The sequence below is a fragment of the Nuphar pumila genome, chromosome 2 (genome assembly GCF_984573655.1).
Source record: "Nuphar pumila chromosome 2, dmNupPumi1.hap1.1, whole genome shotgun sequence".
Classification (NCBI taxonomy): Eukaryota; Viridiplantae; Streptophyta; class Magnoliopsida; order Nymphaeales; family Nymphaeaceae; genus Nuphar; species Nuphar pumila.
The window spans coordinates 21,841,755-21,859,163 of NC_143250.1; the positions used below are offsets into that span (position 1 = coordinate 21,841,755).

Below are 17,409 nucleotides of genomic sequence, written 5' to 3' on the forward strand. Positions count from 1 at the left end.
ATAGGTGTAACCAAACACGGTTAGATTGAGTGAGAGAGAGGTTGTTGACTTAGTTAAGCTGGGTGCACAAAAGTGCTCACGTTGGCCAATGCATACCTACCAATCAATGTGTGTGTGAGAGAGAGAGAGAGAGCGAGCTTAAATTGCTGTTGTATACATATCATTGTTCTTTTTATCCATTCAGATCCTTGGTCGGTTCGGATTGTTAATGTGGACAGATATTTGGTATATTAGGTTCCCCGTAAGCGTCGGTGTCTATACTACAAATAGCGAGATAATAGGCTCAGGTATTATGTACAAACTCTTTGGGGTTATCATACATCCAAGGATCAACTCGTTTTTAAAATGAGTCCAAACTTTAGCCCGACCCGAACCATGAGACTGAAAAACCGGATCGGGTCCAATCGGTTCGATTCTTCGGATCCATCCTGCTTAGCCGACGCAATTGCGTTGCGCCCCTTGAACTACTTGAAACGTGTTTGGCATGTTTCAATAAATAAGTTATAAGTTGGGCCGCTCTTTCGTAAAAACCTAAATTCAAGAGAGAGAAAGGGGAGAGAGGGTGTGCGCGCTGTTTCAGATCCCCTCGCTTCTCCCCCTCGATTTGATTCCCTTTTTTTCTCTTCCGATGAAACAAATCTATTAGGGCATCGCCGTAACAGCGGAAACCTAATTCCCCAAATTCAGGGTTCGATTCGGTCTGTCTGCAAAGAGGTACGAGTTCCCTTCTCTCTCTCTCTCTCGTTCTCTCTCTAGGGTTTTCGGCTTCTTTTCTTCTTCTATCTGTTGGGCGTTTGGGAATTACGGTTTCTGGTGGTCGGGGCGCGAAAATTTGGGTGCCTTTCGTGCTTAGAGCGTGGTTGATTTGGCTTAGTAACCGGTAGGGTTTGTAGAGAGTTTGGGTTGATGGGGATTGGTGTTTTTGGTGGTCTGGGGCTTCGGTGGATCGGAGGGGTTTTTTGTCGATTGAGATGCAGGTATTTGTCTATGTGTTCGGGGGCGGATCAGATGGGGTTTAGTTGTGGAAGGAATCGGATTCATGATGTTGTGAGTAGTTTTGGTTGCGAATTGTGTTTTTTTTTTTCGGTTGCTTTTGGTGGGAGAGGGGATAGTTGATTATGGAAGTGGGTTTTGTTTGTCATATTGAGTAGGGATGAATCTGTGGTTGAATTTCTCAAGATTGTGTTGCATTAATTTTTTTTCTTAATTAGAACAGCGTATTTTGGCAACGATGTTTTGTTTGTTGTCTTTTGACTATTGTATGCTTTCTTCTTCTTCTTTTTTGTCGTGCGCAGAAGCTATTTTTTGATGCTTTTGATCTCCACATGAATCGTGTAGTTCTTTGAGATGGGTTTCCCCTAATACTGCTGGAGATATATCATAGAATCCAAATTTCAATCTAGAAATCTGCCCCGCAGGAAAAAGTACCCATCTCCTGCCAAAAACCAATTTATTTTTCACCCATTCCCACCATTTATCTATCATCTATACCCAAACATGCTACTTCAAAAAACTTTATGCATTTGATAAAATGTCATTTAATTGCTTTCTAGTCCAGAAAACTACAACGTTAGCAATTGTTAGTGTTCAGCAAACTCACACTTCCTCTCTTTCTCTTTATCCGATTTTCGAAGCAAACTCACCCTCATATTTTGAAGAAGTTATAGTTCCTTCCTAATGTTACTGCCATGTTTATCCAATAATTACTGAGTTCTATAGTTTGAGTCACAAACTGGTGAAGGATGGTCATCATAGCCTGCCTTGCTGGGTTCATTAGAATTCAAATCTTTCTATGTGACTCTGGATTTCTGGCCACCTACTGGACTTACTTACATCTTTCTATGCGACTCTGGGCTTCTCGCCACCTACTGGACTTTCACTTACTACTGAAAGTCCTGGTGACTATGTGACTCCTTTGTCTTATTGCTGTTCTGATATATACTTTTCTTTCTTTGGTTATTCCTCCTTTACGTCCAGTGCCTTTTATTTTTGTTGAATCTATATTTTTCCTGTCCTTTTTAATGGTTTCTAATGTTCAAATTTCAGTTCAATCTTTTTTTGTGGCAATGGATGCACCAGCACATGGTGCACATTATTTGAAACGTGGGTTTGCAGAAGGCTCTGAATCCAAGAAAGGGGATGGAGAGAGGTTTGAAGAAGATGAAGAATATGAAGGTTCTGAAAAGAAGAAGCTCCGATCAGGCAAATCAAGGAAGCATAGTAACATGGATGAGTCTGAAAATTGGGAACGTGAAGCAAAGGGAAGAACTTCTGTGGAGCAGAATGAGAGCAGAAGGAAATCTAATGGCTTGAGTAGAGCAGATGGCTTAGGTGAAGATGGTTATGATAGTAGAAGAGAATCACACCCCAAGATTCTTAGAGAAAGCCCAGATTTTGATGAGCAAGTAAACCGTGGAAGCAGCGGAGAGAAGAGAGAGAAGAATGAGAAGAAACTGATCAATGGGTATCCTGATGTTTTGCCAGAAATTGGCAAAAGGAGCAAAGATGATGCTGCAAATAAGAAATATGGCCGACTGGAGGAGGAAGTTCGGCCTAGAAAACTTGATGATGGTAACTTCTTTGATGATGATGAGCAAAATTCATCAAAAAAACTGATTGGCAAAGGTTCAAGTCTGGAGAATTCATGGAGCAAGTCAAAAACCAAGTCAGAGTACTTCATTGGATATCAAGTTGACAAAACACCAGACAAGTCAATCAAGGGTGAGTCTGAAGATTCACGATATTCAGAGAGGAAGGATAGTAGTAGGGAGAAAGCCCAGGGAAACCGGGGCAGTAAGCATGATAATGAGGAGCAGGGAAGGAACCCATGGAGGAAATGGGATGAGTCTGATGTGGTTATGAAGGCCAGCTTCATGAGTGATGATGGTTATACAGAAAGAGAAGATTCAAGGAGTGGTAAGGTTTCTGATAAGCCTGGGATTTCTCGGGAAAGAACTGTTGATGGAAGGATGGAACCAAGTGACATCTCTCCTAGAAGCCGTAGCAGATATGGAGGTTCTGGCTATGACAATGGTGACAAAGCTTGGAGTCATGCAAGTGAACCCAAATCTGTCAGATCAAGCAGTAGGGAGGAGAACAAGGTTGAATCTGAAAGAAGTAAGACCAAGGGCAGGTGGGAGACATGTGAAGAAGACAACGATGACAATAGGGTGATCACTGCTAGCCGTGAGAATAGATCAGACGAGGCAAGGGATGATAAAGCAAAAAGGCTGAGAGAAAAACTTGATTTTATGGAGAATGTAGAGTGTAGGCAGAGCTCCAAGGCTCATGGCGAGAAGCAAGAAAAATATCGAGAGCACAGAGACTCTGCGCATGGTGGGCGAGGTGAATCAGAAAGCTGGGAGAGATCAGCTAATACTGATGATGAAGGTCATGCTGACAAAGCACGGTTGAGGAATAGAAGGGACTGTACTTGGGAGGATCTTGACAGTAGAGGCAGGTCCAGTAATGTGACAAGGAGCACTAGGGCTGTAAAGAATACAAGAAAGTCTAGGAGCCCTGAGGGAAGTGGACACTATCGTCAAGACTCTGAAGAGTTTGACAGAGGGTTCTCTGATGATAGAGCTGAATCAGATAATGAAAGAAGCATCAGTTTCAAGGGAAAGGACAAGGAAAGGGAAGAAAGAAGAGATGATAGATCCAGGGGTAGGGGTCATGGGTATAGTAGTAGGGAGTGGGAAGATTCAAAAGATCTTTGGAAGAAAAGGTATCAAAGTAGGCATGAGAAAGGTATGAAAGATGGGGATGAAGACTCTGATTATGACAGGGAATGGGAGTCAAGTAGACGCCAGCGGGAGAGGATGGTTGTTGATAAGGTTCATGATAGAACTGCATACAGAAAGGACAGAGGTCGAACAGAGAGTACAAAAGGGGCATCAAATTATGCATCTGGAAACGATAATCCAGATACTTTTGCTGTCAGACAGAAGTCAGTTGATTATGAAAGAGGGGAATCTGGATCTGGTCTTATGATTAGGAGAGGTGATGCAAGAGGCCTTCCTGATTTTACTTCAAGCATGGGTGATGAAGATTGGGGGTATCCATCCAGTGATAGGGCAAGGATGACTGACACTTATGCTTCAGGCGAAGACCTACAGGAGCGATATGCTGATGATGGCTCCTCTCTAATTGATCAAAGTATTGTTTTGAACTTGGGAAGGGTTGACTCTGATTTAGCAAATGCTGGAAGAGGGAGGGAGATGAAGAGTGCTATGAGTGCTCCCCATGTTTCTTTGAGTCAGACAACCACTAATACACTATCTCCTTTTGGGAACAACCAAGGATCAGTATCATATAATAGAGTGGTTCAGCAAGGAGGAAAGGTTAACAGACCTGGTCGAGGAGGAAGAGGAAGGGTGCCAGCTAGAGATGCACAGCGGGTTGGAATTCATGGTCCCATGATGGGAAATCCATTTGGTCATCTTGGTCTACCCCCTGGTCCCATGCAGCCAATGGGCCCAAACATGTCTCCAGCTCCAGGTCCTCCAATTGGTCCTGGTCTTTATATGCCTCCTTTTCCTGGTCATATTGTTTGGCCTGGACCTCGTGGTGTAGATATGAACATGTTACCTATGCCACCTGGTGTTTCTCATGTTCCACCACCTGGACCTTCAGGACCTAGATTCCCTCCTACAATTGGAAATGGTCCAGGTCATGCTTTGTATTTTAATCAGCCTGGCCCTGTCAGAGGGGTTTCGCCTAATATGCCTGGTCTTGCTTTTGGCGGTTCTAATGCAATACCACTTGGACGTGGTATGGGGAATGATAAACCACCATTAGGCTGGGCTCCTCCAAGAAGTAGTGGGCCTCCTGGTAAAGCGCCATCCAGAGGTGAGCAAAATGACTATTCTCAGAATTTTGTTGACACAGGTATGAGGCCTCAGAATTTTATTAGGGAGCTGGAGCTTACTAATGTGGTGGAGGACTATCCAAAACTCAGGGAGCTTATTCAGAAAAAAGATGAGATTGTTCAAAAGTCTGCTTCCCCACCAATGTATTACAAATGTGACCTTAAGGAACATGTCCTTTCTCCTGAGTTTTTTGGAACCAAGTTCGATGTCATCCTTGTGGATCCACCGTGGGAGGAATATGTTCATCGTGCTCCTGGTGTTGCAGACCATATGGAGTATTGGACTTTTGAAGAAATACAGAATCTTAAAATTGAGGTATGAAATGAGTTTTCTTCTTTTTCTTCATTTTTTAATGCTAATACTATTTTCGAATGTGCAAATTGTGAGCTATTTTGGTTGCATTTTCTCCTAGCTGTTTGATGGCAGATTAGCAAGACTCATGGGATTCACATTGTCAGTCTACTCTCTTCTGTGTAAAGAATCTTCTTGTTATACCACACTGTTTTATACTAAAATATTTATGGTCCCTTGTCTGCTTGATGTTTACTATCAATAGATGCACATTATGCATTAGAAAATCATGGGGCTAGTTTTATCTACTCAATTGGACCTATAGACTTAATTAGCATGGTTAGTGTTTTAGGAAACATACTCTGGAGTGAGTTTGTTCATTGTAGGAACTCAATATTTTTTAATCGTGGAATTTTAGTGCATTGCAGGTTGTTGTTTTTTTGAGGATCTTGAAAAAGATATTTAATATGAGAATAACATGATGTAGAGCCTTTCTTTTTTTTTTTAAATTAAATAACCTGTTAAGTTTGATCCGCAAAACATTCAACATTAAAGTTATTGGTGGACTCTACTGGACAGAGTGGTGCTATCTATGGTAGCCAATGTTTACCCATATGTTTATGCATGTATATATATGTACGTATGCATGTATATATTCAGGCCATGCTTTATATTCATAAAAGTTATTTAGCTTGGTGGGTGTAAGCCTCTAACATTAGGATATTCATATTACATCTAAAGGGCCTGTACCTAGTAGTTTTTCCTCAGATTACCTTAGCTTTTGTGAAAATTAAATCTATATCATGCCTTAACTTTCACTAGGAAAACTGTAAAACTAATTTAGACACCTTAGCTATGTTTAGAAACATGTGTGGCTGGATATAGGTTGGTCAGAGTTGATCTACATCCAAGTCTATCTAAAATAAGACAATTAAGGATGCTATTCAAGTATGGTTTTGGTGTGCACTGATGTAAAGGAAAAATAAGAAAAAAAAAACAGAACATAGTCTAAGGCATGGTTTAAACCCAATGGCTCGTAACCCAACCTGGCATGGGTTTGACTCGTGACTTGGCTGGGTCATGACAACTTTACATTTTATATAAATTAGGTAAATCAGTGTCACCAATATTGCCGATATTTTGAAAATATTGTGATATTATCGGCAAATATAGGTCAGCCAATAATATCGCGATATTTTCAAAATATTGCCAGGAACAAAAATATCACAATAATATTGTAATATTATAACAATATTTTTTGAAAAAAGAATCTTATTTTATATATTTTATGCCCATTTTTTGTATTTTTGGTTTCTTTTTGTATTTTAATTTGAAGTTATTTCCTTATATTTTCCAAGAATACCTATTATTTTCTTATATTTCTTATTATTTTTCTTTTTTTTTTTGTGTTTTTAAAACTCAAACTCCTGAGATTTTCCAAGCCAAGAAAATACCTTGAACTATATAGGTGGCTATGATGTAAATCTATGTCTATAATTTGCTTTTTTTTTTATATTATATTACAAAATATATGATATATAATACATATTATAAGATATGTGTACAAAGTGGTATCTTTTATAATATGTTTATTATACATTATACTGCTAATATATGTATATATTCTGTTGCACATAATATATAATATACATAAGAGTAGGAGAAACTTATAATATGTATATTATATGTGATGTATGAATTATAATACATAATTGTATATAGAATATGTAATATATGTATTTTTGTGTGTGTATGTGGGTCTCTCTCTCTCTCTCTATATATATATATATATAATGTGACTTGGCGGGGTCATGCCAAACCCGGCTGACTTGGCCAAGTGAATGGAGTCTTGTAGCATTTTGGGTCATTCTGGGATAACCCAGTAAAAAGGTCGATCAGGGTCGGCAAGTTTCCAAAACACTGATCCAAGGAGCATAAAACAATGTGACAAGAGACCAACCCTAGATAAATAGGAGTAGAGGCACAGGTTAAAAGAAAAACAAAGTAATAATGATGGATTCTCATAGAGCCGATCCAGCTCACAGTCAGTTCCTTTCAAAACTTGCTTGACTTATGAATGAATCCCAAAGGACAAGGAAGATGCACCATAAAAGGTTCTAGATTTCTTCTCTTTCCATGTGAGCCAGATGCAAGTGAGCCGCCATTTTGAAATCTGAGATCTTACCATCTATTTTCCACTTGTAATAGAAAAATTTATGAATGAAGGGAAAGATATAAACAAATGCTGAGAATTTTCTTCAGCTTGTATGCGTAAAGGACATTGGCTGGCTAGCTGAAAGTATCTCAGCGTGCACCTGGCCTGAGTTGGAAGGGAGGTCAACTATATAAATGTAGGCACAAGCTGATTCAGATTAGTTCTCCATACCGCACCCTGGATGTCATCTGATGGAGAAAGGAATGATGGCAAGATTTAATGGGAAATCTGACTGGCTTACAACAAGGCTAGACTAAACCGCCCGCATTTTGTAAACTGAATACTGTAAGAAGCATAATCAAAATTTCCCACTCTTCTATTTCATGTTAAGTTGGTTCATAACAGACTAATCTACAACCTGGGTTTCTCTGTATCTAGCAATCTGGAAGATGGAAGGGAATGATGAAGCCAAAGGTACATCACATTCAATATCATGCCAAAAACTAGTACGCCAATTTGACACAAATATCTTCTTAGAACCTTCCAATGCACACAACCAGCTCTTCCATCAACCTGAACTGTGCTTCCATGTTAAGTTGCTTGTCCAAGAATAAGGTGAACCCACGTCATATTTTTCTTTTGATAGGGAACACCAATAACTCTTATGAATTAACAGCCACCTTCATTTCATGATATAACTAATACGAAGACCTGTAATTTTCTTTGGAAGTATAAACATTAAGTGTCACAAAATGGCACAGACCCCAATGCACTCCGAAATGAATACCAATAACTGAAATATAATGTATTTGAATACAATCTCACCATAAGAAATAAAAAAAGAAAACAAGTATTATGAATGAATAATTTTATTAAGAATGAAATTAAAAAATACAAAGAAGAAATTCAAAATACAAAGAACTTCACTACAAAATGCTCATAAAAACCTAAATCTACCCATCACTCTCTCGCTTTACAAAGTACACATCCACACATATTTATAGAGAAAAGAGGAGAGGAAAGAGAGTCCTCTCTAGCCGTGACTAGTTTGACTAGTCGTTGGACCTAGTCCAACGGCTAGAAAGGCTACCCGTTTGGGCTTAGTTCCCAATGACTAGAAGTAAGTAAACTTTAGTTGACTTTAATATATATATATATAATATAAATATATATTATATATATATAAATATATATATGTATATACATCTATATGTATGTATATATATAATATATTATATATACAAAAAGGATACATCAGTGTTATCAAAAACGCGCCTTGAGGCACAAAAGGCGTGCTTCGCCTTGAGGCACGACCCTCTGTGCCTCAAGGCACAAATTTTTTTTGTACAACAAGATTTCTAAGACATAATCAACAAGATTTTTGTAGGTTAATCTCATATATTTTCCAGTTATTTCAGTTATGTAATCAGTTTCTTAGTATATTTTAACTTTTGTTGGTTAATCTCCTATGTCACAGGGATTCGGCTAGCAGGGTGCCGCACCTGCATCGACGCGGGTGCGGATGCGAAACCGGATGCGGTCAACCCGTCCCTGGGTGCGGACCCGACCCTGGGTGCGGTCAACCCGACCTTGGGTGCGGTCAACCTGACGCACCCAGGGTCATTTTGGTCCAATTTTCAGACTTAAAAAAATTTTTTGCCAAGAATTTTTTTTAATATATGTCACAGATTCTCCAACTAGGTGCCGCACCCGCACCCGATGCGGTCAACCTGACCCTGGGTGCAGTCAACGCACCATGGTCATTTATGTCCAACTTTTGGACTATATATATATATATATATATATATATATATATATATATATATATATATATATATATATATATATATATTTGCCGCACCCCCGCACCCAGGTTTTTTGGAAGTGCCACATCCACGCAATCACAATCACAATCACACTCGCACCCGCACCCGCACCCGCACCCATGTGACATAGTTAATCTCATATATTTTTCAGTTATGTAATCAGTTTTTTAGTTACTTTTATATGTTAATCTCATATTTTTTAGAATAATCTCATATATTTTAACTTTAATAGGTTAATCTCATATATTTTCTGGTTATTTCAATTATGTAATCAGTTTCTTAGTATATTTTAACTTTTGTTGGTAATCTCATATATTTTCCAGTTATGTAATCAGTTTTTAGTTACTTTTATATGTTAATCTCGTATTTTTAGTACTTATTTGATATTTTCTATTTCTTATTGGTTGTTATTTCATCAATAAAGCATTTCTTTATTTATTTGTATTTTTAGGTATTTTTTTATAATGTTTTTAAAGTTTTCAAATTTTTTTTGAGGCTTACGCTTTATGCCTTGCCTCGGTTTTTGGTGGAACGCCTCGCTACGCCTCAACGCTTTTCACAACACCGGGATACATTAATCTTAACACCCCTCCTTAAACTTACGGTGAGTCACTATAAGTTTGCAATTACAAAATAAGGAACCCATTATATAAAATGTCCTCATTGACTTTATCAAGTTCTTGCATTCAGTGTTTTCTTAAAGGGTGCTCTTGATCTTCAATCATATGCTCTATTATACAAAGGATCTTTAGGATCTTCAATATCATCAATACTTAAAAACCTCTAAATAGAGCTAACTAAACATCCCAACTATACACACACACACATATATATATATATATATATATATATCATAAACTATAAAAAAGATTTCAAAATTAACTATATATATTATGGATTGAGGATGACCAAACACACCAAAAAATACAATATATATATATATATATATATATATATATATCCAAAAAGACGAGTGTTAAGACAAAATGTTTTCTAATAATTTTAAGCATAAAATTTTAAAAACATATATGAAGTCATAAATACAAATCTTTAAATATCACAAATAAGATCAAAAGAGAACAATTTAAATAGGACAACTTACCCGGGAGTTAAATCCATACAAGGAATAAAATATTCATGAAAAAGGTTTTTCAAAGAAATAGCCAAATGCAAAGCGGAAATAATGATAAAATTTACAAAACCCACGTACAAGAGAAATGATATTTTGCAACAATGGAAAATATGGATCAACAATTATATCAGTTAACATAGATACAAAGGGGATATTTTAAAGAGAAACAAAGACTCAATCTCATTATAACAATTTAAATTTCAAAATATGTTAACCTATGCAACCAAGACACATTATATGCATGCTAATGGACTATGTAATGACTAAAATAGAAGAACAATGAAAATGCCTACAAGAGCAACAAGAGAGTAATATGTAAAGGCCGCTTATAGACCAAGCACTCATACACAAGAACCAAATTCACAAGAGAGAATATATATATATATATATATATTATTTCACAATAATCAGCTTAGAAAAAGTCTCAAGATCTCACAAAGTCTCAAAAGAGTGCCATAAAGGCCACAGGAGATACCAATACAATAGTGGTCACTTATGGACTAAAAGAACTCTCACAATGGAGATACATACCAACAATTCACAAAGAGAGTCACAAGTAAAAATATAAGAGATCTTTCATTAACAAATGCTTAGAAAAGCATTAATTAAATTTATGCAAAACACGCAAGACAACCAATCATGAAATAAATTTAAAATATCCTTGATCATGCAATTAAAGCATATTCAATGCAAAATGCATGAAAATATTTCAATAACCATTTTCCATACAACAACAAATGAGTAGTAAAAGTATAAAAATTTTATGGAGGGATTTAAAAATCTCACATAATACAATGAATGATATCTGCAAATCTTAACAATAGTTTGACCACCACGAACAATCACTTCACTAGACCTCCAAACCTCAAAATTCAAGTGTATCAACTACTAGAACAAGAGCACAATACAAATGCCAGCCATTACCAAATCAGTTCAAATCTTAACAATAGTTTGACCACCACAAACAATCACTTCACTAGACCTCCAAACCTCAAAATTCAAGTGTATCAACTGCTAGAACAAGAGCACAATACAAATGTCAGCCATTACCAAACCAGTGACTATGCACCAACAAATTGGTAATCGAAATTGAACACAAATGTCAGCAATAATCATTCCTGTGTCCATGCACAAGCAATATAGGCTCCTTGACATTACAAGATCAAACACAAATGTCAGCAATAATCATTCTAGTGACGATGCACAAACAATACAGGCTCCTTGACAATACAAACCAGTTATAACCACAAGAGGTGCACATACCTCTTAAATGATTATAAACCTGCAAATAACATCAACGGGTGCACATAACTTACCACATTGAAAAACATCTTTTGTCTACATAAAATGACACTTAAATAAAAGGCATAATAGGAGGAAACACACGAGGTAAGAGATCTTGTAATGAAATCAAACTAGGCATTAAGAATTTTTTTTTTTACAAATCAAAGCAGAGATATTAAATTTTACAAACTTTCGACATGGTTTCAAAAAATAAATAGCCATCACAGATAAACATAATTGTAAGCATCCATAATAACAATGACTAAATCTACAGATGAGTGATACAACACACTCACAAAACCAGAGATCAAACAACCGTCAGTTATAGCCAAACTACAACCCGACAATCTAAACTGACAAAACCGAGATGCATACAACTCACTCCAACAAACAACTCTGGTTCAACACAAACAACATAGATCCATAGGCCATTCAACTATCAATCAGATCCAAAACAATTGGCAACACAACACTCATAAACTTTGGTAATTACAAACTAATAAGATGACTTGAGGTGCACGCATGACTCACCTCAATGACTAACTCCGACCCAACAACAACAAGGCCAAAAAGAAACGATGCATCATATAAAATTCTGTGATGGACAAAACAAGTGCCCCATAATAAGGCAATAAATACCCACAAAAATCAATTTCCAAATAATGAAGTTCATATATAAGAACTGATTTGAAAAAACAAAGTTTCAAATCAAATCCAATAAAGGTAGATGATAACTTAGAATGAATATAGTGCAATCAAATGCACATCAAGATGTCAATTGGTGCAATCATATGCATGGTTAATATAAGCAAGCTATATAGAGAGATAACTCAATCTATATTATAAGTTCACTATGAACCCACATATGTCATACAAGAAATTTTATCAGAATGCAACAAATATAAATTTTTTAAGAAGCATGTAATGAAATATCAATACACAAAAAAGCGACCACTAAGGGTTACAAAAGTGCACAAGCACTCAAAACAATAAGCCATCAATGGGAAAAAAACACATAAAGCTACTAAGTGCTAAACAACAAGCATACAAGAGTCTAAAAAATATAAGTTTTATTCATAAAATGCTCAAGAAGCAACAAAAACACAAGCCATTAATCTCGAGAATAATTTTACTTAATAAGATATTTTAAAATAGAGCAATATCACTCAAACATACATGTAATAACACATTCACACGATGATAGAAAGACCTTGTGAGAGCATAAAAAACATCTATGTTATAACCAATGACAATGCCATACAAAAATTTCTAAGATTCACAATCTTATTCATGGAGTTCACACAATATATCTTAAAATTCATGTTTGGTCACATAATTAAAATCACCAAAGATAATCTATGTATACACATATGTTAAGAGACATACAAAAAATATAACATGAAATTTAATATTTTGCAAAACATGAAACACATAAAAAACTTTAAGAAACCACATATTTTTGCAAAATATAATTTTTCAATATATATATTCAAAATCTAGAACATATATTTCATATATCAAAATACAACAATTTCTATATATTCTAATTTAAAAAAACATTTATTTTTTAATATAACCCTTTTAAAACACCTACCATACATATGAAAATAGAAAAACCAAAGGTACATACCGGAATGCGAATCCTTGAATCCATACCATTCATTGATTCAAATCTTTTCCAAGACCACGATGCCTTGCTCTCACACAATGTCACAAAATGGCGCAAATCCTGATGTACTTCGAAAGGAATATCAATAACCGAAATATAATGTATTTGAATACAAGCTCACCATAAGAAATAAAAAAAGAATACAAGTATTATGAATGAATAATTTCATTAAGAATAAAATTCAAAAATACAAAGAACCTCACTACAAAACACTCAAAACACTCACAAAGAACCTAAATCTGCCCATCACTCTCTCACTTTACAAAACATACACCCACACATATTTATAGAGAAAAGAGGAGAGGAAGAGATAGAGGAAAGAGAGGAGAGAGAGTCCTCTCTAGTCCAACGGCTAGAAAGGCTAGCTGTGGGGCTTAGTTCCCAACGACTAGAAGTCAACTTTAGTCGACTTAAGATATATATATATATATATATATATATATATATATATATATATATATATATATATATATATATATATGAGAACTTAACATATTAGGCCCCACTTCTCATTTTGCCCCATTCTACCCCATAGGTTTAATGTGTTTATGATAGATCTGAACCGTTAGATGTGTTTAGCATGCTTGATTTAGTGGGAATCAACTCTTGGATTATGTTTTTTTTTGACTAAAAAACATATTTTTCTAATCTGGGAAAAACTGATACCTTCATAGCCATTGATTTTGGATGACCGGAAAAACCTGTATACAGGTCAATTTCTGGCGATCCAAAAGCTGGTTCCCACTTAAAAAAACCTATAGATCACATCTACGGTGTTAGACGTGAGAAAAAATACTTAAAACTACGATTTTTGAAGGGGCCTAATGAGACCTAAAGAAAAAGGGTTCCTAAGGAACGCATTACTCTACATATACATATATATATATTATATCAATATATTATATAAAAATATATATACATATATACGTATCTATGTCACATAGGTGCGAGTGCGGATGCAGGTGCGGGTGCGGTACTTTAAAAAAACTTGGGTGCGGGGAGGATATATATATATATATATATAATTTTTAACTATTTTAAGTTAACACCTATGTCACAGGGATTCGGCCAACCAGGTGCTGCACCTGCGTCGACGCAATGCGACGCAGGTGCAGCACCCGGTGTGGTCAACCCGACCCTGGGTGCGGTCAATGCACCCAGGGTCATTTTAGTCCAGTTTTTAGATTTAAAAAAAAAAATTTCTGCCCGATGATTTGATGATATTGTGATAATTGTTTTTTATTTCATTAGTGTTAATGTTGTTAACTGATAAAACTTAAAAATTATTATATATATATATATATATATATATATATATATATATATATATATATATATATATATATATTTTTTTTTTTTTGCCGCACCCCGCACCCAAGGTTTTTGAAAGTGCCGCACCCCTGCACCCGCACCCATGTGACATAGGTTAACACTATGTGTATTTGTGTGCATTTATGTATTTATATATAATATAGATAAAAATGGACTGATTAGGGTTAATTGAATCTACTTTTGGATAGAAATGGACTTCAGTGTGGGTGACTTCACCTAACACAAAGGAAGCTGTGTCCAAGTGTCGCACCCGCCTGGGTGCGGTGCAGTGCCCTGTTAGAAGAGTCCGTGTGACAAAGATACGTATATATATGTAATATTATGTATACAAAAAGGATACATTAATCTTAACAACATGAAATACATCCCGATCAGCATTTTTTTGAAAAGGAACTTTCTCTGATACTATGAAATTCTTTTATTATATATATAAAGTAATAATAGGGTGCACTACTTCCCCCCTAGTGGAGACCATAATTTTCCATATTTTTGAGTTTTTGTGTCTATTAGACTGTATGAATATGATCTACGTAGATTTTTTAGTAGAATGAGTTTTGGATATGTGACTGACACATGCAGATTTTTTCAAGAGATTAAAAAGTCAATGGCCTTTAATGTACCAAAATCTCATGACTTGTAAAGTCAATAAGTCTTTTTATTTTTCACATTAAAAATATGCAATCCAAGGTAGATCCCTAGCAAAAAGATTATGCTGAAGACACCATGGGGTCTGATTGATGGAATAGTTGCTTTCGGCGCACCTTATCATTACAATGTATATATATATGATTAACTTTAAGCTAATTATATTCAACATTCAACTGATTCAAATGACCAAAACAATCTTAAATCAATGGCATGTTTGAAAATATGTAGTTACTTTCAGGGGGAGTGAATCATTTGTTTGATGAGAAAAAATTAAACACATTTTTTAAAAAGTAAATTTAAAAAGTAAAAGTAAACCCCAAAAAGTGGCTATGTAATTTTAAAAGTGCCATTGCTTTTAAGGTATGTTGGTTATTTCAATCATTGAATGCTGCTAATGTTATTATAACTAGTTTAAAGTTATGTAAACCATTAAATAAATAAATAACTTTGTATGTGCGTGTGAGCTTATACGATACTATTGGTACTGGTAGTACCACACTATCTAGCGAGCCCCATTTATTTTCCAACATTCTAATGAATGCTCTTGAATCAAACCCTACAAATATGATCTTCTTAGTTTATTATTCAAGAACATGTCCTAGATTAGGAAATTTTGATGTTTGGTCAGTGTTCTAAAGAAATTTAAGTTCAATGACTCATATTGCACCAAAATATATGTACTTTTATTTACATGAAAACACTATCTAAAGCATGGTTTCCTAGTAAGTGGACCATGATAAACACTAGGCTGCACATGATACAAAATTGAGCTTGACTTCACCTTCAAGTTTGGTTTGATAATGGTGAATATTGGGTCAACTTCAGCTCGAGTTTGGTATGAACTCTTCAAGCAAGCTTGAGTTTAAGTTTGATTGACTTGAGTAAAGTCTCAAGTTCGTAGCGTACCAGGCTCGAACAGTATATATATTAAAAACTTTTATTAGAGAATACTTGAAGCAAAAGTCAGGACTCAAACCCATTACCATTTTTCCAAGAAAACATTGTTAACCACTAGGTTGATGTTCATAAATGTGATGAGTGTTTACAAATATAATACAGATATCTGGCTCCTCTTAACGAATTATATTTTGAACTTTTACTGTTCTTTTACTAGCGTTAGATGGATTTACAAATGAACTCAGTTTGATTTCAACTTTGGCTTGTTTAAGGAAATAACCGAACTTATAACCGAGTATCTAATGATAAAAGTTTAGGTACTTCATGAACTACTTAGTTTGATGCTCACATAAATAACACACACAACTATGACTTTCTATATAGGACAATACTACCAAATATAAGACACACAAATGCACTAGCCTAACTACTACTAATATAGGAATAAAAGTCAGAGGGAAATATTTTTCTTGTTTTTGGTATGAGAGAAATAAATCTATTCAGTTAGCGAAGCTTGCTGACAATGGGAGGTCACCGAGAGTATAGATTGCAGGTAGAGATTAAACTTATAAATTGAGAGAAAACAACCTGGATAATCCAATACAAGTCCCAAATTGAATTTGCACATAAGTATTAATTCCCAGGATTATCTACCAGTGTGTTAGAAGTGATATCCTTGAATACCTGACTGTTCCTCTCCAGCCACACAACCCACCATGCAAGTAGCAACCACCACTTCCAAATATGCCTCCATTTTCTTGATCTTCAAAAGGGTGCTGGTTCGGCAAGACCTCTAATGCATGAACTTGGATAGAGGTTGAAGGAAAACAAATTCAGCAACAATAGTTTGTACATATATTTTACATGATTTGGAGTTGAAGAAGAAAAAATAAATTTCAATACAAGATTTTAAGAAGCATACAAAAAGAGAAGCACATGCACTTACACACATATACGGGCATGCATACAAACACAAATCATAGTCACTACTAACGGAAGGGTTTTTTTTTCTTGGGAAAAGTTATAGAATGATTCATGTTTGGCAGGGCCGCAGGGGTTTTCTCTGCGGAAGTTAGAATGGTTCATCTTTGTTTAAAAAACTTGGGGATTTTACGAATAAAAACTAAATCAAGACTTAGGCGCTGTTGGGATCTGTTTTTATTTATTGTTTACATGCATAAATTAAATCACATTTTATAAAGAAAAATGTTGCCTTTTATTTTTAATCAAGTGAATGTTTGGATTACCAATTATTTAAACTAAAATGAAAAGAAAAAGAGGCAAGTATTAACAGTGATGATGGT

General features: G+C 35.5%; 1 protein-coding gene across 1 annotated transcript in view; it reads left to right on the forward strand.

The window, feature by feature from the left end:
• The first annotated feature begins 550 nt into the window (after positions 1-550).
• LOC149845004 (uncharacterized) overlaps positions 551-17,409 on the forward strand; it is a 36,844-nt gene continuing 19,985 nt past the window's right edge. The window contains exons 1-2 of the mRNA XM_089995431.1: positions 551-714; positions 2,047-5,186. Coding sequence (XP_089851557.1) covers positions 2,067-5,186 — 3,120 coding nt within the window. The 5' untranslated portion in view covers positions 551-714; positions 2,047-2,066. The remainder of the gene's footprint in view (positions 715-2,046; positions 5,187-17,409) is intronic.